This window comes from Pagrus major, chromosome 5 (genome assembly GCF_040436345.1).
Source record: "Pagrus major chromosome 5, Pma_NU_1.0".
NCBI classification, from domain to species: Eukaryota; Metazoa; Chordata; class Actinopteri; order Spariformes; family Sparidae; genus Pagrus; species Pagrus major.
In genome coordinates this window covers 23,551,985-23,575,153 of record NC_133219.1, presented here as the reverse complement: position 1 = coordinate 23,575,153, position 23,169 = coordinate 23,551,985, and the positions used below count along the sequence as shown (strand labels likewise).

The window sequence follows — 23,169 nt, the reverse complement described above, 5'->3', positions numbered from 1 at the left end:
GAACAGTTTTTTATCATTTGAAATATATGATTTCATATTTCTTACACATCATGCAAGATAGATTATTTGATTTGTCAGAAAATAGTGAAAAATGTTGAAGGTGATGTCTTTAATTGTCTAACCCAAGAGAGGACAGCATGAATCTTGTAACATAATGAGTAACTTTGAAAGTAAAGTTACCCATCACTGATCACAGCTTTCTGCATGCTGGTGCCCTTTTTTTATTTTTCCGCCCCTGCCCCTAAAACATCCTGAGTCCGCCCGTGTTTCCTGCCATTTTTTGCATGAAAAATACTTTAATGATATCAATTATCATAATGGCTGGTGATTCCTCATCTGTCAATCCAATAGACTAAATAATATAAATACCAGCTGTGATTGTTGGGAGTGTCACAGCTGTGCAACAATGCTGTAAATCCCTCCTCGCATCCATAAAGTTTCATCCCAAATGATCCCCATGATTTGCTCGAGGCAGAACATTGTCTTGTGATGGTGCAGGATGTAATGACAAGTCTCGACACAGGACGGCTGCTCAACGAGGCTTCCTCTTTCCTCCTCCTCCTCCTCCTCCTCAGCAGCGATCCTGACTCCTTCTCCCCCTCGATCGCTCCTCGCAAGGAAAGTAAGCAGAGATCAACTCCTCCCTCCCCTCCTTCCCTTCCTCCACACAGAGCCGGAGCTTTCTCCCCTCTCTTCAAACCATGAACTGGCTCCCAGTGCTGCTCGGTGCATGTTTCCCTTCGTGAGGGCAGACTTCTCAGCTTGTCCATGACATGACAGAGTGCAGCGCAGGAGCCAAGTGGTCGCCTCTAACGCCACTGGAAGCCCGGTGCCCAGGACTCTTCTGCAGCGCTGTGAGTTTGGTTACATGAAATATGCGATGTTCGCAGGAGTGCCCGGTTCTTCTGCTGCTACACTTTGTTTTAATTCTGGCAGCCGGCCACGAAGAGCTCTCAGACTCCGGCAGACTCCTCTCCCTATTTGCAGATCAAGGTCAGTGTGGTGCAGTTTATACAAGCAGCGTTTGTGTGCATGCTTGAAGTGAATGCATGAGTGGGAAAAGTTTGTGCACTGAAGTGCATATCAGAACCAATATGCAGGAAACTCAAAAAATCTGTTCTATGCATGTGTCTGTGTCTGTGTTGTATTTGATTCTGCAGGTCGGTTGTCCCAGTCAGACCTGTCCATTGTCCACCCAGTGAAAACCACCGCTGATGGAGACTTCATCTCCCACTCAGTGTCTCACCACTTCAAGGGTGGGCGAGTCAGGCGTGACCTGCGACCCCTTGGTGTGGAGGGACAGGTTTACTACAAGGTCAACTACAAGGGTCGCGCTTTAACGTTCAATCTAACTGCAAACAATCACCTGGTCTCAAGTGACTACATCCTGGAGAGGAGGAACGGCAGCGCCAACAGCACAGAGCATCGCCTCTCCGAGGGGAACTCCTGCCACCTCCTTGGCACCGTGGAAGCATCCGATGTGCGAGGAACGGCTGCCATCAGCACCTGCAGAGGACTGGTAGGGAATCATCTTGTCTCACAGGGCGAGAAAGCCAATTTAAACCTCTCTTTCATTCATGTTCAGAGCTTTTTATGCAGCATCCTCCTCCATAAATCCACACTGAGGGTCATATCTTTGAGAAATCTAGTTGCTTTTGGCAGGAAGGTGAAAGGGGGGCATCACTCTGGGGAAGCTGGTATGTGGTGCAGGCAGTCATTGGCTGTTAAGCAAACCTTTCTATCTGACAGTGCCCTGTGTGTTAGCTTGCCCTTCAAAGGCTTCCTGACACTATTTGCAGAACGACTGTGCTGCAGACCCGCTGACGTCTGCTGCCTCTCGGCCAGCCATGAGATCCTTTCGGTCTTCTTTGTCTCTCAGATGTTTCCCTCTGTACTTTCAGCCTCACTCGTTCATTCATTCACCTCACCGCCTCATCCTGCAGAACCTCTGTGCAGCCCTCAAGCTGTGGACGTGCAAGTGTGACTTTGTTCTGCGCTGACAGAGAGTTTCAGTGATAGGTTTTGGCACATTTTTGTAGGCTGGACGAAAAGGTTTGACATATGGAGAGACAGGAAATAGAGCCATACTTTGTGTTGAGCTTTTTTTGAGCTTCAGCTGCAGTGTTTCTAATCAAATACGTAAAACTACAAAGGAGAGACGGCAGCTGGACGGCAGAAAGACAAGCAGCTCAACAGATGAAATATTTTAGCTGCGACAAGAGATATGCACCATATGAACATGTCTGGAGAAATGTATGGTGTTGATATTGCATTGGCCTTTATTCACCGAATAATATACTAAATACACTCCTCATGGTTCACTGATTCATTCGATTTACGCCAATATTTAAAGCAGTTTAATAGGAAAAGGATGTGGAACTTCCCGGCTCTGAAATGATGTGATGTGTCAGTTTTAGTCTTGAAGAATGTTTCCGTGTTCGTGTTTGATTGTGTCACAGCAGGAATGCCTCTCCTGCAGGGTCTTGCCTCCTGCCCCTCTGTTATGTTTGTGTGGGTTGCACTGCCTCTTCCTGCCAAGTCTTGTAAATGCAGCTCATTTGAAAAGTGTGTCATGTGCTGTAGATTCTAATTATCTACAACCCGACGCATTAACAGGAGTTTTTTCCGCAGCCCCGATTGCTCCAGTTTCTCCCCTTCTCTCCAGCCCTACCGGGGAAACCGCTCTGATATATTACACTGATTTTCTGTGCTGTGGAAGAAGGTTTATAGCAGTTAAAACCACAGAGAGACCACGAAACAGCAAGACTCAGCCAGACAGATGTGGGAGGGGAAACCCTGCCAGCTGCTGTGGAGGTCATTCAGCCTCAGGAGACAGATATAGCGATGGACTGCTTCAACATATAAATTCATCAAAGTCATCCTTTTTAATATAGCACAAGACAGGCTATAAACAAACGGGCAACACAAGAACAAAGCGAAGAAATCTAAAAATGACTAAGACCCATCAAACTTCCTTATATATATTAGGAAGGCAGTTTTCTAACAGCAGTTCCCTATTATGTGATGCAAACTGTTGTCAGTAGTGTTGTGTAATCCGTTTGAATTTGTTGTTGTGATTTCCCATCAGAAAGAGCCCGTTGAGACGTCTTTAAATTGTTTGTTTTTTTGTGTGACAAATAGTCGAAAATTCCCAAAAGATAATCAGTTTACATTTACATCAGAAAAAAAGAAAGGCAACACATTTTCCCAGGCCAGAACTAGAGATTTTTTTGGGCTGTGCGATACGACCAACATCTTGTGTCCCGATGTAGGTCCCTTCATATCCAGATAACCATACATATCACGATAAAGCACACTTTCTGTAAACTCTATCAATGAACAGTTATAGTTTATAAACACGACAACATGGGAAGGCCTATTTCTTATTGCATTTTGAAAGTCTGATTTTTCAGACTTTTTACCCAAACCACATACAATAATCTCAACACAAGCAAGGACAACGATACATAAAACATAAAACAAAACATGCATCAGGATAATTGAACATCTTGTACGAACTCCTCAGTTTGTCGGCTGTTGACTATGACATTTCTGTCTATAAACAACCGATTCAGCTTTTACTGAAATTATTATTCCTCAAAAACTTGCCGTTAAAGATTGATCCCCACGAGTGACAATCATCCACATCTGATGTTTATGTCAGCAGTCGCACAAACGCTCAAATAACTAGACAGCCGGCTGACTTATTTTTTTAAAACGTATTGTTCTAAAATCCCATTCGTATGCTTTTAAAAGCACTCGTGATGCAGAGATTTTTGGCTTTTCAGTGATATTGTACATGTCTTGTTTGAGCGTTCAGGGGCTTCATAGTGAACGTGATTACTCCATCACATTCTGCAGCATTGATTTGTCGAGGAAACCCAAGTAGTTTCTTCCTCTGGGCTGACGGGCAATGACAAAGCAAATGTAAATCTGGGACGTTAAACGAGCCAGACTGAAACTTAAGGTTCTCCTGATTAAATAATAAATTATATGTGGCGCTTGATGCTAACTGCTAAAATAGGGTAGGGTCTAGGTTTTTGAGAGTTAAATTGCTCAAGCCTTTGTTGGTCAAGCAAATCAGCTGGTGATTCATTAGAAAATAGATGTGTCCGACTCCTGCCCTGCGCTGTACTGTAGTTGTAGTCAGGTTAGGTGGTTTCTACAACCTGATCTGTTATGTGGTGGGCAAAGTAAAGGGATCCTGACACAGAACAGGCAACAGAGCAGGATGCCTTGAAAGCTACAACATAAACTCTACTATGAATTCGAGCCATGCTGCAGTGGGCCATATTTACTCAGGTGTTTATGGCTTCACAGCGTTCAGATCACCCTTCACCTTTACTATCTTCTGAACATGTGAAACCATGATGTCCAGAGTAATTAGATGGAGGTTGCTGTCACTGTTGTTTTTTTGTTTCTGTGGGAAAACCTTCTGTTGAAGAAAAGCCAAAGATTTCTCAGTGGATTTTTCTCTTAATCCCCGAGGCACGACACAAAGCAAGAACATGCAAGTTCAGACCCATTATATCAGCATTTTCCTCACTTAAATGCATGTTTCTTCGCACTATGCAGATGAAGAATGATAATGTCTTTGACCTCTGAGGAAGAAATTAGCTCACAGGCAGAATTATCCTGTGAAGTGAAAAAAAAAATACCCGAGGATAAGTCAGTGTAGTGAAACCTGTAATTATCGGGAAAACAGTTGTCTAAGAATAAATGCAAGTTTGTTTGGTGGAAAATTGTCGTGATTAATCATATTGCAGTAATGAGCACCATCCGCCCCCACCTCTCCTTGTGTCCCACTAATCACCGCTGAGGCCACAGGCTGCGTAACAGCACAGACTTTATTCCAGACCCAGTTGGCCGGCACTACAAAACCCACAGAAGCAGGAAACAGAAGTAAAGCAGTTCCACATGGCCGATGTATTTAGAACACAGACCTGTGTTATGGTAACCTCCCCTGGCTCTGGCACCTCACGCCCGAACATGCTTCCTCTAGGTCAGAGGAGGGGGATTAATAGAGAGGAGGAGGGCAGGAGGTGGCGAAAGTGCAAAGTGAACTCAAGTGTGAGGCTGATTCAGCTGCCATTAGAGCAAAAACTGCTCCAGAATAATCCTTTACTTTTGTTTGAGCAGAAAACAAAGTCCTAGCTGCGATCCTTTCAAGTTGTCTTTGTTTGTTGAGCACAGACATCACACAGGACCTGTGCACGGTAATTTAAGGATCACAAGTAACACCATAACCACACTCTACAAGCGAAGCCTTGCAGACTGCGTTGCACAGTGGGACTGCATTTGGTATTCAGATAATACAGATCATGCAGAGCAATGGTCTGGATGTTTGGATGGGCCTCTCTGTAGCATTCCTTCTTGGTTGATCTCCGCCACCTGCTTTTTTTTCTGCTAGGACTCGCTTGGAAGTTTAATGTTTGGGAAAACATATGAGATGACAAGGAGGCACGATAACAGAGAATAGCAAAGAATCCGCCTAAAGCTTCACCTTTATGTGCATCATAAGTGTAATGCAGTGAGATGATGCAAATGCAAAGACAAATCTCAATCATGTTGAGTGATAATCATGCAGGATGAGACACGGAGCAACAGTGAAATCAGCTGAGTGTTCTCTGCACAGGGCCTCTGGGAAGCTTTCCCAGCTGACCGTAGACATACTGTATCAGCCTGCATGCTTTGTGGATGAGTCCACCACAGCTCAGGGACCCCTGGCTCAAGGCCATGCTCTGAGTCACTGAAAAAAACCCTTTCTCAATGCTTTGTTTAATCTCAGTTAACCAAAACAAACATATACAGAGGATTTTTGTTTATCATTTGCAACATTATTGTTGCTCTTTACATGGGAAAAAGCAAGCCTGAGGAGGTTAGCTGTGTCCTACAGAGACCAGATTTTGCACGCTTCATCTTATTTTACAAGGTTTAGTGTAACAGGTGGAGTAATGTAGTCTCTCCAAGTGGAGCACTCTTCTGGATTTGTACTTTCTGAACTCCCTGAGTGGAGAAATGGGATACTCAGTGAGTGTGGTTGAAACACATGTCTCAAGAACCACATGTAAAACTTGTGGGGATGACCCAGAAAGCTGAACAGTGCGTAACTGCAGCAAACAGCAGGGTAGACCCTTGGAACCACAACTGGCCAAACTGTAAGCGCTGCATGGCCTAATTTTTTACATCTGCTGCTCAAACACAGAGAAGAGAGCCAAGAATCAGACGCAGGAATCATCTTCTGAGAATTCTTCGTGTTGGACTTGTTTGACTCAATAGAGCAGAAGAGGCCAACACTGAGACCTCAGAAATAGGGAGGAGTTTTGAAATGAAAGCAGGGATCTTTGAGTTTCCTGCATCCTGGCGAGTTTTACAGAATGACACTAAAAAAAAAAAATACTGCAGAATTTTTATGTTAAATTATTTTTATTTGACTTTTAAATCTTGCAACTCATGTTTGTCAGCCTACGGTGATTGACATCCGTGTGACCCCTGATGATTTATGGAAAAATCGGCAATTTTCTTTTACAACTTTTTGCAAGAAATGGGAAGTCTTCTTTCCAGGAAGTCTGAAATTTGCTTGAGTATTTCTTTCTCTTCTTCATCTGTCTGTCCATCTCTTACTCACTGAGGAGGATGAGGTGCACAGTGTAAAAATCGGGAGAGTTGGCGAGTATGCATTACAGGGGCATGTGAAGGGATTTTTTGTCAATTGTTTGTGTAATCCTGGATGTGTTAAATCATGTGCATTGACAATTTAACATGTAAAAATTACTGCTGAAGTAAAAGAAAAACAGGTTGAGATTATTTTTACTCAGCTGCACTTTTTCCATTTAGCTCCAGAAAGAATCACGCATCCTGCTCTCTTTGTGTCTTCTGCAAGTTGGTTTAGGGGGAGAGGGAGGGTTCATCCCAGAACAGTCTGGGCTTGTTTGGACTCAGCTTGACATAAAACCCACACACACAGACACACACGTTTTACACACACACACAATCGCCTCAATGAATAGAACTTGCAAACAGCGAGCTGGAGGTGGAACATTCATAATGTGTGTGTTTAGAAGGAGATTTGACAGAAGCCTCTTTTGTGTGTTTGCATGCATGTTTCATGTGTTTGTGTGTGGAGGCGTGGTTCTGTGTGTGCGTTCACTGGGAAATCTCACCGATCAGCCAGTAAATAGTCTGCACCAGTAAGAACATGCATGGCATACTTAGTGAAAAGTCTCTGTATTGCTGCTGCAGCCGACAGAGAATGTGCCCCAGGGGAGGAGGAAGGCTCATATTAAGATCTGTTGACTAACGATGGAAATTATGGAGGAGTGACCTTTTCAGCAGGCTTTTCAAGAGAAAGTCCAACCTCTCACCTTTGAAGTGCAGGAATCATTGAAACTATAACACAAAAGCATGCTCGTTACTGTTAGTCACAGTCTAAGAATGCACGACATCACAAAAGAGACTTAAATCTGCATTAGGCAAGAATTTGGGCTAAAAAGATAATCTTTTTAATCTTGATTACAATTTGGAGCTGAGACTGAGCAGAACGCCTTCTCCCTCATAATTGAGACAGGGTAGATTTGTCCTATTTTTCAAATTTGCCTGTGTTTATATAACCTTTATTTAACTATGATAACTAGGATAAGAAGGAAATTTGCCTAAAATAACCTTGTAGATTAAGATGTACCAATGTTGTAGCCTACGCAAAGTGAGGGATGATCATCCCCACATGTTGTATAAAGTACAGTGATGGGTCCAAAAGCTAGAATTAGTCAGGAATAGAATACCTTTGGGCTGAGTGATACAGGATGTCGAGTTTGGATGAGGTGGACGGTGAGGCAAACCTGTAAATAGTATTGGTGCGTTCCATTGCAAGTCGGAAGTTGGAATTTCTGAGTCGGTATTCCAACTTTCAATCCAGTGCATTTGCTCTAAAAAACATGGACACTCACTGCAAACGGGTGTTTGAATGGCAAGTCCCCAAACTTCACAAGCAACTACAGCAGCTGGTACAACATTTAAGGGCACTTAAAAAAAAGGCCAGACGAGTAGGCTCCTAACCCATACTCTCAAAGACTTCTTCTAAGCACAGATCTCAGGATCTACTTGAAAGGTCTATAAACAGAGTCACACAAGTGAGTGTGTTGTCCATGGCCTCTTCGATATCATCAATGACTTTCAGAGTGGCGGATACGGTGCTATGCCCTGATCAGAAACCTGATATCATTTAAAATTGTGTGAATTTTCAAATGTGATTTTAGTTAGATGGCGACCAAAGAGTCCAGGATTTGGACTGATCGATAAAACTCAATCATTTCTACTCAATGCATATTCATCTGTTTCTCATTTCTCATTTCCTCAGAGAGGCTTCTTCTCCCTGCCAGAAGGACACTATTTCATTGAACCTGTCCAGAAGTCTCCTGATGATCCTGCAGAGACTCCAGAGCCCCACGTTGTCTATCCAAGAGTTACTCCAGAAAATCACAGAACAAAACGTAGCACAGAGTCCAGAGAAACACCCAGCCCCTGTGGAGTTCAAGGTGTGTATCTGAATGTATGTGTACAGTACTGCAGATGTTTGTGTAAGTGTACTCAAGTGAGTATTCTGTGTCAAGCGAGGATAAGCCACAAGTGTAGTGTGATTTCTTCCATTGTCCGTGCTGTAGATGCTCTCAGCGACTCTGTCCAGGTGGAGGGGGAGAGGGAGGAATGGGAGAGGGAGCAGCAGATGGGGGAGGATCAGCCTCAGTCCCGGTCACAGCGCTCAGTCAGCAGAGAGCGCTGGGTGGAGACCATGGTGGTGGCTGACTCCAAACTCATCGAGTACCACGGCAGCGATAATGTGGAGTCCTACATCTTCACCATCATGAACATGGTGAGGAGTTAAGAGTTGACTTTACTCGTTTTGTTTGCTCTCAAAGTTTCTGCACAGATGTTTTAAAACACTTCGAGTAGTGAATGACTTCTGTGTCGACAGGTGGCTGGGATCTTTCATGATGCCAGTATTGGGAATGCCATCCACGTCATCTTGGTTCGCCTCATTCTACTACAGGGAGAGGAGGTAACAACAGAGTTTTCTCAAGAAACATTGATGTGATTTTAGCATTGGGAAAACATATATTGCAGTTGGAACAAGAAGCGAGCATGCAGTGGAGGTGAAGTAAAGTGGGAGAGTCAAAAGGCAAACTAGTTTTGTCCATTGTGGCCTTGAGCTCACACTGAAGTTGATGAAAACTCCCCAAGCTAATCTGAAGCTGTAAAAAATCCAAATGATGCCAAAAATGTGAGCGATGTGTCTAATTCTGCTGTTTGTTGCAGAAAGGGTTGAAGATCGTTCACCACGCAGACACCACTCTGGCCAGTTTCTGTGCTTGGCAGAAAAACCTCAACCCCCAGAGCGACACACACCCAGCTCATCATGACGTGGCTGTGTTGATCACCAGGCAAGTGACCCACACATGAATTTGGCAGCAATTTCATTACATAACTCAAATGAAATGGATAAATTGTATACTCTAGGCTATCTTATGGTGTCATGTACATACAATTGCCTGTGTTTTCTCCCCAGAAAAGACATCTGTGCTGGAATGAACCAGCCCTGTGAGACCCTCGGTCTGTCTCATCTGTCTGGGATGTGTCAACCACACCGCAGCTGCAACATCAATGAGGATTCAGGACTACCTGTCGCCTTCACCGTCGCTCATGAGATGGGCCACAGGTCTGTGCGTGTGTGTGATCAGTTACTATAGAGGAATATACAGTTGTGTAATTAAATCTCCATTGGCTCACCAGCCCATTAGTGAATTGTTTGCATGCCAATAATCACTTGTATCTTGTAACCAGACATAAAAAAGACTGATACCTGAGAGGAGTGATGTGGTGTAGGTGTACATCATTTAGTTACATGAAACCAAAAGTTAATGGCGTGATAAGAAAAAAACTTAGTAAAGTACAAGTTCACGAGTAAATGTACTTAGTTACATTCCACCACTGCTTAAGACTCATTTTTCTACTTCTATACGTTTTGTTTAGTTGTAGCTTCAGTGTCCAGTTTCCGAAAATATATTGAAAAAGTTGGTTCAGACTCAACTTTGAGTTACGTTTGAAAGAGCCAGGAGGCATATGGCTCAGATAGATGAATGAGTAAAGAAAAACAGGCAAATCAGTAAAGTTATTTTCCTAAACCCCTGAGCTGAGACCAAACCCACACTATATACAGTCGTATTACTAATATACTGTATAAATTTTGTACAAATCTTGGCAGTATCCTGTTTGGACAAGAAATTAATGTAGCTCACTGCATTGTACTAAAAGGAATCAATGTAAAACGTGTACAAATTCATCAAAGTTCAACCAATTCAGATTCGAAAGCAAATGTATTACTTGTCTGTACAACAGAAGTGGGACACATCGCTGTTGAACTCTGCTGAAATTCACAAGTTGTTTGTCCAGAGGCACAATCAGCTTTTTTGTTGATCCAAGAGCACTTCATCATGAGCAGACCTGAAGACCATGTGCTCTTGTGAAACAGTTCTTTGTGAAATGATAATACCATAATTGGTCGTGTTGGTCGTGTTTGAACACAGCTTCGGGATCCATCACGACGGCCAGGGGAACGACTGTGAGCTGGAGGGGAGGCACCCGTTCATCATGTCCAGACAGCTGATGTACGACAGCTCGCCTCTCACTTGGTCCTCCTGCTCCAAGGAATACATCACACGCTTCCTGGAGTAAGAATGAATTAGTACCTTCTGCTCATTAAATGATTAAATGATTCACTCAGCTTTAACGCTATTTTTTCCTTGGTGGTGAATGCTCGAGTTGACTGCAAACTGCGTGGGTTGCTGGGGTTGTGAAATGATGGTGAAAATGGGAATAATTTCAAACCACAGTGATTTTTGATGGATGCTGGTGTAGATTTGAATGGAGGTGGTGAAAATGATCCAAAAAACGCAGTGGGTGCGGTGTATGTTGGAACAAGTTATACAAACATTAATGAGAAGCAAACCATGACGGACAGAGTCTTTAAAAGAGCAACAAAGACATGAAAACATGCTGAACGAGCATAATTCGTTTGAAGCCAAAAAATTCCAGCAAAAACAGCAAGAAGAGCCTAAAGGAGCGTTAGAGAGCGGTCACACCCTGTTTTCTTTGCTCATTATTTTCTATTTCTATTGACTTCTGTGATTCCTTTATGAACCTTTAAGCTCGTGCAGTCAGAGGTCAGAGTACATTTTTGTTGAACTTCGACCTGTGAGTCAACAATTAGCAAGTCATTTCTCAGATTCTGATGTTTTCCCAGCACTCTTTTTAATTTCATCCTCGACAAGGAGACTGCGAAGTGAAGGAGAAGGTGAAAATGTTGCTAAATGTTCAAAGCGTGCTCGTAGCCACAAGCAAGGATTTATCTCAAACAAGCTCCTCCCTGCTGAAGTCTTATTCTGTTGGCCTTTCAAGTTTTCTCTTTTCGTTTCTCTCTTTCCACCACCCTTCTCTTTTCTCTTTATCAAAAGGTCACACATTCACCATCACATCTTTGTGTGTCTGTCTTAGTCGCGGCTGGGGTTTCTGCCTGGACGACCGTCCATCCAAGAGGGATCTGACCACCCCACTTGCTCGCCTCGGTGTGCGCTACACCACACACCACCAGTGCCAGCTCCAGTATGGCCCGAACGCTACATTCTGCCACGAAGTTGATGTGAGTATTGTCCACCTGAACATCAGAAATCTTTTAGAAAGTAGGCCTTTTCTCATTGGATTACGTCTTTCTTTCAGAACGTTTGCCAGATTCTTTGGTGTTCAGTGAACGGCTCCTGTCGCTCCAAACTGGACTCGCCTATAGACGGCACTCGCTGTGGACCAGAGAAGGTGGGTGGCGACAGCTGCTTTGTCTCGTTGTGGTATGGATTTCATTAGCCTGGGGATTGAGATGGTTATCTCTACAGACATGAGGAGCCTTGAATGTTAAATGTGTCATATTACTGGTGTTTATATGAGTAATCTTACATCAATTTTCTCCTTCAGTGGTGCATCTCAGGAGAGTGTGTGATTGTGGGTAAGCTCCCAGAGACGGTGAACGGAGGCTGGGGGCAGTGGAGCACCTGGTCTCACTGCTCCAGGACCTGCGGAACTGGAGTTCAGTCTGCAGAGAGGGAATGTAACAACCCTAAGTAAGACTTTTTAATGAAACCTTCTTTGCAGTTCATTGGCATGTTTTTCCACAGCAGATGACATCCTGAAACTGATCACATGGTTGATTCAAAGCATGCCACTGTTTCTCCACAGACCAGAGTTTGGGGGCAAGTACTGCACAGGGGAGAGGAAGCGGTATCGGACGTGTAACACAAAACCCTGTCAGAAGAATACACCAACCTTTCGAGAGATGCTGTGCAGTGAATTTGACACTGTGCCCTATCACAATGAGCTCTACACGTGGATTCCTGTGGCTAACCCATGTACGTAGTCAAAGCCTCAAATATACAATAACTACAGATAGACACACGTGTTAGAAACCCTTTTATGCACTTCCCCTTTTCATATCACAGAAAATCTGAAGTTGCGATTTTGCATGTTGCGCAACAGGGGGCAGCATTTACATTGGAAAGCCCTCATTGATGCAGCTACTGCACTTTAGCAGGGGCATACAATGTATTAATACAATTCAGGATCTTTTACATTGTGCTCATTAGGTGATTTTGGTTTGTTTGAACTAAAAGAGTTCCAAAAATGTCTTGTCATCAATGAAAAGTATGCGTCATAATCATCCATCCTAGATAGTCGGGCTCTAATCTTTGATCTTTAGGATTCACAGGCTTCATTGTCATAAGAAAACAAAATTTAAACAAAGAAAGGATGGAAAAATATACATTCATATTCACTCGCTACTCACATACACTCATACATACTGAGGTAGACAGTTACACAGTGTATAAGCATGTGCATAAAGACAACAAATGGGCACATGCAGTCATAATGGGACCCCATTAGCATCCTCAGAGTGGTTGCAAGTCTTTCTGGAGTCCTTCTCAGCATTTCAACTATGACTGCACAGTTAATTGAAGCATTATTGAAATCCCAATATGGACAAATGTGCAATCCAAATCTCAGAAGCGGCAATGTTTTGATAAAGCTAAAATGTGTGGAAAAACAGCATTATATGAAATGCTGTTGTGCAGTAGAGATGCCCGAGCGTACAGATGTTGTTCTCCAGATACAAACCCCAACAAATATCACACCATCATGATATTAGTAGTTTTTTCAGTGAAATTTAAACTGGGATGGGAACATTAATTTTTCCCACTAATTATGAATCATATTACAATCGTAATTTCTGTCAAAATAATCGCTTTTTTTTTTCCATATCGTGCAGCCCTAATTTAATCTACAAAAATACAAATTGAAACAGTTCTGTATCAAGAAGAACAAAACAATATGATACAAAGCAAGTATGAAGAATAGAAAAGAAATTAAATAACATGCCATTATTATGGATTAGTCAGTTTTTCTTAGATAAAATCAGAATGACAGAATGTGAAGTGAACAGTTTTGACATTATGGCGTCTATTTATTGTGGTGCAGAGAAGTTAGCATGCTAACTGGCTAGCCCCAGCCCGTCCCATTGATGTAAACCCCAACACAGCTCCCAGTCCGGACCGCTAGCTGCACATCTAATTGAGCTAACTAGCTCAAAGCAGCGGCAGTTAGAGGCAGTTAGCAGTTACTCTGCTCCTTATTTGCTTTGAGTATGAATTCAACAAGTGGCCAATTCTCACACATTGCACCTTTTAAAGTGCACAACCAGTTTACCAGCACTTATTAACAGTTAACTGGGCTCCTGCTCAGCATTTCATGGGAATGAAACTAAATGAAACACTTGTTTTTTCACTATCTTCAACCATCTTTAGTACATCCCTGTGAGCTACACTGCCGACCAGTCAGCGAGTACTTTTCGGAGAAGATGCTCGACACTGTGACGGACGGGACAGCGTGCTTCATGAACAACAAGTCCAGGAACATCTGCGTCAACGGAGTGTGCAAGGTAGTGTGGCTGGGTAAGAGACTAAAAGAGACTGAGGGGTTATTGTGGAGCAGCAAAGATGTATGAGACAAGCTGCAGTGTAACCAGAGCTGCAACGATCCAAAGAAAATTATTTGCAATTGTTTTGATAGTCGATCAATCATTTCAGTGAGTTTTTAAGCAGAAATGTCAAATATGTGCCTGTTCTAGTCTCTTAAATATAAGGATTTGCTGCTTTTTTTGTTATGTATGATAGTAAATGAAGAGTCTTTGGGTTTGGGTTTTGGATTGTTGGTTGACAAAGGAAGCAATTTAAACATGTCACTTTGGGTTCTGGGAAAAAGTAATCTTAATCTCTTTTAGAATAAATTATAAATAATTGGCTTCTTATCTCATTTAACTCTGTAATGTGTCTGTGGTTGTGTTTTTATATGTATGTGTGTGTGTATTTTGTCTGTAGGAGGTGGGCTGTGACTATGGCATCGACTCAAACGCAGTGGAGGATCGCTGTGGAGTGTGTTTGGGCGATGGCACGAGCTGTGAGAAGATCTATAAGTCGTTTGATGCAGGAGAAGGCTTTGGTGAGTCCAACACGTGGCATGTTGGAGCAGCTGGAAACAAATTGAATAATCTAGACATAAGAAATCATACAAGCATAACATTTAAGTAACACAAAACAGACAACCTATTAATGAGGGAAAGCTTTGATGTACCCGCGAGAAGAGTGTGAAAAAGTGCAGAATTCAAATTTATGACTACGGGCGGTAAGTCATTTCAGGACAGTTCATTTGCATTACGCCATTGTGTTGTTTCTTTGTTGTCATGGCAGCCTTCTTGTCCACACTGTGCAGCTGTTTGTCCTGCTGTACTTGGCTGGTGTGATGTGTGTGTGTCTGCAGGCTCGTGTTTGCCTTCGTCTAAAGAGACGCACGTCTTTGCGCACTGAGATTTATAACTCATGCAGGAAAAACACGCGGCAAAGACAGATTAATAGAGAAAGAGGCTCTAAAACAATAAAAACATCCCTCCTTCTTCCCCCTCTCTTGTTCGCTCTCTGTCTGTGTGTGTGTGTTTGCCCCGCACAGCATCCTTTCCAGATAACCAGCCCAGATGTGTAAGACTTCAAAAGGCTTAGACCAAGGGCAAACCTCCCCCATTTTTGCACAAACACACACACACACACCTTCCCACAAACATCATTAAACTCCAGAGACCTACTCATAGCTGCTTTCGTCCTCCCCCATCCAGCGACCCCCCCCTACCCCATCCAAACACAATAAAAAACAGAGACAGGGCAGTGCCCCCCACGCCGAATACGCACACGTACACTCACACACACGCACATGCCAACCACCCCCACAGACTGAGCCCACCCTCTATTAAAGATCAGAGAGAGACTGTCTGGTAGTCTGGATGTGAGTGTGGCAGCAGCCATGGTGGGCCATCCATTACCTCGCTGTGACTCTGACTCCCCTCCCGACTCTCCCAGGGTACACGGACGTGGGGGTGATACCTGAGGGGGCGCGGGACATCCTGGTGCAGGAAGTGGAGGAGGCAGGTAACTTCCTGGCTCTGAGGAGCGAGGCGACGGAGGAGTACTTCCTCAACGGCAACTACATCATCCAGTGGAACGGGGAGTACGAGGCCGGTGGGACTACGTTCTTTTACGAACGCAGCGGGAACATAGAGAACCTCACCGCTCCTGGACCCACCAGACAGCCACTCATGCTGCAGGTAGGATATCCATCTACAGGGGTTTCATGTATCATTTTCACAATTTTTTAAATGTTTTAGTTTCTGAGATGAATATAGTGTTTCTCCCAGTGTCTATGTAGAGTGATTTTAATGAGTCGGGGAGAGAAAAAAGGGACTAACTTTAAGGATAGTAAACCAATCAGAGCATTCAAACTTTGTATGTTTTCCATGACAGAATGTACGTTTCTGGGTGAAGGAGAAGATGTCTGTAAGCAATTGTTTTCCCAGGATGGTTCAGAAACACCAGATACTAATCAAATTAATAAAAATGTGAAAAATACGTGTTTATAATATGGTATATATGTTTTAAATATATTTCATGTTGTTGTCTAGAAAGTCTTAAAATGATACTCTTCATAACAATTCATTTGGTTGCCTATCCAGTTGCTGTTTCAGGAGAAGAACCCAGGTATAAAGTACGAGTACACCATCAAGAAGACCAAAGAGACAGGAAATGAGGTCATCGAACCCCTTTACAAGTGGAGACACGGGGCGTGGACGGACTGCAGCACCACCTGCGGCTTAGGTTGGTGTTGCGTTTAGCAGCAAAGCACATTTTATACACGGGGCAATTCAGTTCACCTGATATTAATGAAAGCAAAATAAATATCTATATATGAAGTATATGTAAAAGAAAACAAATGACCAAAAATGTCTACATTTGGTGCAAATCTAAGATCTTTTGTTCAGTTTATTCCAGTTGCATGCAGCATAGCAGTTAAATACTACTTCACCATGTGTAGTTTGGCCTCTGGGCTGTATGAGCTGACCTGAATGTCAGAGATGTATTCTGGGGCCTAAACCATTCAGTGACTTGACAAGAAAATATCTTCGTTGGGGAGGATTTCAATGACATTTGAGTAATGACCTGGCCATCTTCTCTCTGACTTGCGGGCTGTTTTAGGTGAGCAGCACCAGCCTGTGCGGTGTTTCGAGATGGACGTGGGTGTAGTGGATGAGTCTTTGTGCGACCCAGAGAGCCGTCCAGAAGACAGACACCGGAAATGCAAAACTGTTGACTGTCCCGCAAGGTCCTTACTCTCTAATGCTCTTTAACTGTCAGTACTGTCAAAACACACTGAACTGTGGTTTTAGTTAGGGACTCGTTTCACTGCCTAATCTTCCTTTTTTTTTTTGCAAGAGTGATACTGCACTCTCGCCATGGGCCCCTGGGTTTCATTGTAATGATAAACAGGAAAAATGTAGCTGATGAAACTAATTGCTTCATCTTCAGGGCTGGGTATGGAACCAAAATGTGCTTGGCCAACATATTGTCTGTGTCAATGGCCTGGTCAGAATTATAATCTTATTTTCTTATTCTTTGATCACATAGTTCCTGATTTTAATTTGACCAGTTTTAGTATTTTAGATTGGAAACGTTCTTGTGTCCTGACTGCATATAACCTTAATATTATTTTAAAGTATAATTCAGAAGTTTGGCCACCTTTCATCTGGTTAATGGAAAACGTGTTTCAGTACCATAACTCAGGAAACATATTGGCAATATATCAGACATTTTCAAACCATACCCAGCCCTCTTTATTGTTAGATAAAGATGAGAACATTGTCCACTTACCATTTTCCTTACCACATTTCTGTTCGGGATGCAGTCAAATCACTTATATCAGCAATCTCTCGCTTCAATTTCTCTTCCTGTTCATTCCCTCTTCCTCAGGTGGTGGGTAGGTGGCTGGCAGCAGTGTACATCCACCTGTGGCTCAGAGGGGGTACGGAAGCGAACCGTGCTCTGTGTTCGCACAGTGTCAGGGGAGGAGAGGGTGCTCCATCCTGTCGAGTGCAAGCATCTCCTTAAACCCAAACCTATTGTGCCATGCAACAGAGACATACCCTGTGGACAGGAGTGGGCTGTCAGCAACTGGGAGGAGGTCCTTTTTTTATTGTACTCTTTTGCTGTAGCTTTAATCAATCTTTGGGCTTTTCCACCTTTTCTAAATTAATGAGTCATTTGTGTTCTTTCATCTTTGCAGTGCCCAGTCACATGTGGAGGAGGTGTCCGCTCACGCACAGTCACGTGTGCTCTGGCACCCAAGAAGACCTGCGACCTCTCAACCAAACCTCGGTCCAGATCGCTGTGTGGCCTACAGAGCTGCCCGAACTCAAGTCTTCGTAGACGGCCCGGGCCTCCTCCTAAATACCGCCGCATCTTCCCACCTAAGAGCCACCCCACCAAGCATCCTGGTACCTGGGCACCCACGAGCACCACGACCACAGCTGCACCCACAGCAGCCATCACTGTGAGGAAGGAAACGACCACCAAGGAAACTACAACTGCTTTCATCCCGACCACCACATCCCTCTCAACCCCTAAAACCACAATCCCTGAAATCATAGATACAGACGATCATGAGTTTGATGTTAAAGTGAGGGAAAACGAGGATAAGAGAGGGAAAGGTTTCACATCTAAAGCCAAGGACAGAAAAGCAACTGGCGTGGAAACGGAAAAAGTAGAAGAGAGGGAGGAGGGAGAGGAGGGAAGTACGCCAAATGTGGTGATGTATACTCCAGGATATGATTATGTTGTTGAGGAGAGGGCGACGGAGGAGGAGGGGATTATTGACCTGGATGTTACCACATCTACATCACACAAAAATCCGCTTAAATCGACCACACCAACACCAAATACACTAATCACACCCACTCTACAAACAAGTCCACCTACCGTACACACAACCAAAGAAGCCACCACCTACTCCACCCCACACACCAGCACTGAAACATGGGCAAAGACGACTCACCGCTATCCCTTCACCTACCCCCGCACCACCCCTCGTATCAACCCGTACAGCCACTGGACGCACAGGGTTCCCCTCACCACTCCCATGTACAGAGACCGTTCATTGCCATCGACAGCTGGCTTCCACACAACACGAGCTCCTTCCACAACTGGGAGAAAACCATTCACCACCGCAGCAACACCCACAGTGAAGATTATGAAACTGAAGAAGTCCGCTGCTGTGACACCTAAGAAAAACAGTTCTGTCTCTCGTGCTAAAAAACCCTCCTCCTGGTCCAAGGGCCAAAAGCAGCAAACAGAAAGCCCCAGTGACCAAAGCAATGTGATGGCCAGAGAGCCCGTCAGCATGGATATATTCTGGGTTGTAGGAAACTGGAGCGAGGTGAGTACAGACATCCTGCTCCCTAAAGCACCATACCAATAAACATGCATGTTTTAGGCCTTTAATTGCATACTTGACATTAATGCTGGCTTTTTTCCAAGGAATACCATAACTTCTGAAGATTGTTTTCCTTCCCTCCAGGCATGCTATGACAACTATAAAAATGAAAGCTTTGAAAATTGACCTGCACAGACATGAAAAATAATCTTACTGTAAATAATCACTGTGAAAAATGTAATGCCTTCTAAAGTAGTCCCGCCTTTAATTCACACTACGTCACCATGTCTCACATTTGCATCATTTATGCCTATCTGCTGGTTTGGCACCTACAACCTGATTTAAGCACAGCTGCTGTGTTGTTGTTGGCGGTGCTGGCTCAGGCGTGCATGAGCTGACCAATCAAATGACACCGGGTATTCGGGAAAGGGGGCCTTAAAGAGACAGGAACTAAAACAGGGTGTTTCAGACAGATGGGGATCACTGGACAGTACGAGAAAACTGATGTGTTTTTTGAGCACTAAAGCATGCAAACCTATCCTAGTAAAATAAAACAAAAGTTGTCAGCTGTTAAAGTAATCCTCAACTCTTTTAATAATTGATTAATCAGTTTGAGTTTTTTTTTTTTTTACAAGTCTGTGAGTCCAGCCTTTTAAATGTGAACATTTTCTGGTTTCTTAATCCCTCTATGACAATCAGCTGAAAGTCTTCAGACAAAACAAGACATTGAGGACATCACGTTTGGGTTGATGGACATTTTTTAAGTTTTTTGTGACATTGCATTTACCAAACAACTAATCAGTAAATCAAGAAAATAATGGATTGATTAATCGACAGTAAAAATAATCGTTAGCTGCGGCCCTGTTTGCTGGTGAGGGCTCAAAACGACTGAAAGATGAATGAAGCTTCAATATTCAGGTTTTGGTCAGAGTTGCCAAAAAGCATTATGTTAACAGGAAACACTGAAGACAACAGTGAGCAAATTTGGGTGGGAAGTATCAGTAGCCTATATATAAGTCATTTCATCATATAAATTTAATAATTTCTTCAATAAAAAAGTCAGCTGTTTTGTCTGTAACTGCATCATGTGGTTTAAGAAATGGCTGCAGAAGTTGCTTTCATCAGGCTCCAACATGCAAAACCTTTGCAAATTTCTGGTTGTTGTGTGTCAGAATAATCAGTTTGTCACCCAAGTACACACTTAAACCAAAGCTGAGTTTTAATGAGAAAATACCCCTGTCCATCCTCAGTGTTCAACAACATGTGGTATTGGAGCAATATGGCGAACAGTCGCGTGCAGCTCCCAGAATGATGACGACTGTGCCAGCATGAAGAGACCTGAGCCTGCACGCACATGTCACCTGCAGCCCTGTGCCACCTGGCAAACTGGCAGCTGGAGCAAGGTGAGTAACGTTAGATTTCCTCCACTCCCCTGAAGGTGATTACTCGTTAATTTACGTAATACGTAATCTGCTGGATGATTAAATTGGTTTGTTTCTGTTTGTAGTTCATGCGTGTCATGTATTTCTGAGCCATTTATTGCACTGTGATAATCTCCACAGTGTCCAGATACCTGTGGGGTGGTGGGGAGGCGGTACCGCGATGTGCAGTGTGTCGATTCTCAGAGTAAACGTCCCCTCAGACCTTTCCACTGTCAAGCTGTGGCCAGCAGACCCCTCAGCACTTTGACCTGCCCCCACAAGCCCTGCATGACCTGGAGTATATCACCATGGGGACCGGTAGGAGCATTATACACATCAAATCTCTATTTATTACACTTGTATCATATATGTTTACGTAAATATACATGTTTATTTTCTGTCTTACCTGAAGTGGCATCTAACCATGCAGACAGTCCTCACAAATTTGCCTACCTGTGTTTATATCATTTAGGGGAACTGTGCCTTTACTGTGTTTACAAAACATATTCTTGTGAATTTCATCCCATTTCCTTGTAATCATTTTCACCACAATTATTGCTGTTCGGTTGCATTTTGGCCTCCACTATATTACAGCAGCAACTGATAAATCACCTGTGTAGTCACACCCAACTCCCAAATTTATGAATATTGTCGCAGTCATGTCCCATATTATACAGATCCAAACGTAGGGAGGTCAGATTTTGTTCCAGTCTCAGTGAAAAGCAGATACCTCCCTTGAATCCGTGTGTTTTCCTCAGTGCTCTGGCAGCTGTGGTGAAGGCATCAGGGAGCGGCTGGTGTACTGCCCCGCACCTCATCGCTGTAGCACCGCACTGAGGCCAAACAGCACAGAGCCGTGCAGTCTAAAGCCCTGCACGCAATGGAAGGCAGATGACTGGGAGCAGGTCAGTCAGAGATTTATTAGCGACGATGATTGTGTTTTTTGTTTGCAAAATTGATTAGGCTGACAGTTGTGATAATCATAGACTGAATTATTACTCTGTTTGTGTGTGACTTTGCAGTGCTCTGTGACTTGCGGTGCGGGTCAGCAGCAACGTGAAGTCTACTGTGCAAGTGAGCAGGATTTGGCTGTAATGCCAAACAGCCTCTGTGAGAAGATTTCCAAACCAGAAACACTCAGGAAGTGCAATATGCAGGAATGCAAGACCAACGCAGGTTTGTATGCAAAGCTCAGTCCATCTGCAGCAACTACAGTCTATCATGGTATCTATTTCTTCTTAAGGTTTTACTATTTTAATAATTTGGCTATTCTTTCTCATGCAGGTCCAGTTTGCAGGAAGAACACAATGTCCTCTCGCTTCTGTGACAAGCTAAAGCTGTTGGGTCGCTGCTCTCTCAGGTCGGTCCAAAGACAGTGTTGTGTCACCTGTGGCTCATAGCCAGGGTCACACAGCCACAGATATTACAATGGACACATTCCAACTACAGTAATACTTACTGTATCCTCATGCAATACTGGCCTCAAGCCACACCATCCACAGACTGACACGTCCAAACCAAAGTGCCACAACAAGCACATCTTATCAGCACAAATAAACCTGGGTCGACTTAGATGATGTTATGATTTTTCTTTTAACTTTTTAGGGTTTTTAAAAATGTATAGGATTAAATTTTAGGAACCATGAAGTTAGAAAAATGAGTTAGAGAACAAGCCAAAACACTGAATGATGAATACACATTGGGAGCATTACAAGTATTCGCTGTTCATCGAGCAGAAATGTTTATTACAATTAAAATATTTTTGGTATTGAAAATTTTGGTGAATTTAGTAATGCGTAAGGAAAGCGTGCAAAATCTGCCATAAAATGAATGTGATTTAACTGGTGCAGAGTACAATAATTCAGTCAAATTTATTTAACAAAAAACATTTAAAAAATGTATAATTACTCCTAAGAAATTAACCAAGAAGCACAAATACAAAGTTGCAAAATTTCAAGAGCTATTATAACACAAGGTTCAGTATTCACCCTCTTTATTCAGTTAAAACGACAGACAGTACATATCTCTCTGGGTTAAAGGTGCTTTCATAATCGAGGTGCTGATGACTCACAACAGTCAAGTGACCAGTTATATTTTTATTTCAAAGTGAACTGGTAAAAACAGAATGTAAATACATTTTTTTGTGACCTCTTTATTAAATTGTTGATAGTAATGACACTCTCTGTGTATTTTTTTTACTCTTATATTTTTCTGTTTTATTTGTGTTTTTGTTCTCAGAGCTGGCACTGTGTGTTTACATTATTCTGGGTACAAGCTCCTGCTTTAGTCATTTTTGTTAGAACTGTCATTGATAATTAAAGGAGACCTATTGTGCTTTTTTGAGTGTTTTTGGTTCATGTGCATGTAACAGATCTTGAAAGTTAAAAAGGTTAAAGTCCGCACCAACAGAAGCCCCTCTCTCCTCTGAAACGCCTCGTCAGTAGGCCTTTAGTTCTATGACTTTGTGACATCACACTACGTCAACATGTCACATATTTGCATTATTTATGCCTAGCAGCTAATTTGCCATGTCCAAATTGATTTAGCACAGCTGCTCTGTTTTTATTATTGGTGCTGGTTCAGGCATGTGAGAGCTGACCAATCAGAGGAGACTGGGTATTTGGGAGGAGGGGCCTTAAAGAGACAAGGGCTAACACAGAGCGTTTTAGACAGAGGGGGTTACAGTGCTACAGAACTGGACAGTATGAGAAATTAATGTGTTTTTTGAGCATTAGAGCATGTAAACCTATTGTAGTAGTAACCCAGAATAAAATGATGAACCTGAAAATTAGCATAATATGTCTCCTTTAAATCAGCTGCAGAACCAGTACAGTTCTGCAGTCTAACC

The 23,169-nt window shown here is 43.1% G+C and overlaps 1 protein-coding gene across 1 annotated transcript; it reads left to right on the top strand.

Moving 5' to 3' along the window:
• The first annotated feature begins 875 nt into the window (after nt 1–875).
• On the top strand, nt 876–21,879 carry LOC140996273 (A disintegrin and metalloproteinase with thrombospondin motifs 12-like). The gene is made up of 24 exons (XM_073466619.1): nt 876–993; nt 1,161–1,519; nt 8,357–8,594; nt 8,661–8,869; nt 8,972–9,055; nt 9,313–9,437; nt 9,563–9,712; nt 10,581–10,724; nt 11,548–11,692; nt 11,770–11,862; nt 12,019–12,164; nt 12,280–12,449; nt 13,899–14,032; nt 14,472–14,592; nt 15,501–15,745; nt 16,151–16,292; nt 16,671–16,797; nt 17,442–17,652; nt 17,755–18,903; nt 20,151–20,303; nt 20,463–20,639; nt 21,080–21,226; nt 21,344–21,497; nt 21,612–21,879. The coding sequence occupies exons 1-24, from the start codon at nt 876–878 to the stop codon at nt 21,719–21,721; spliced, it is 4,851 nt and encodes a 1,616-aa protein (XP_073322720.1). The 3' UTR covers nt 21,722–21,879.
• The last annotated feature ends 1,290 nt before the right edge of the window (nt 21,880–23,169 follow it).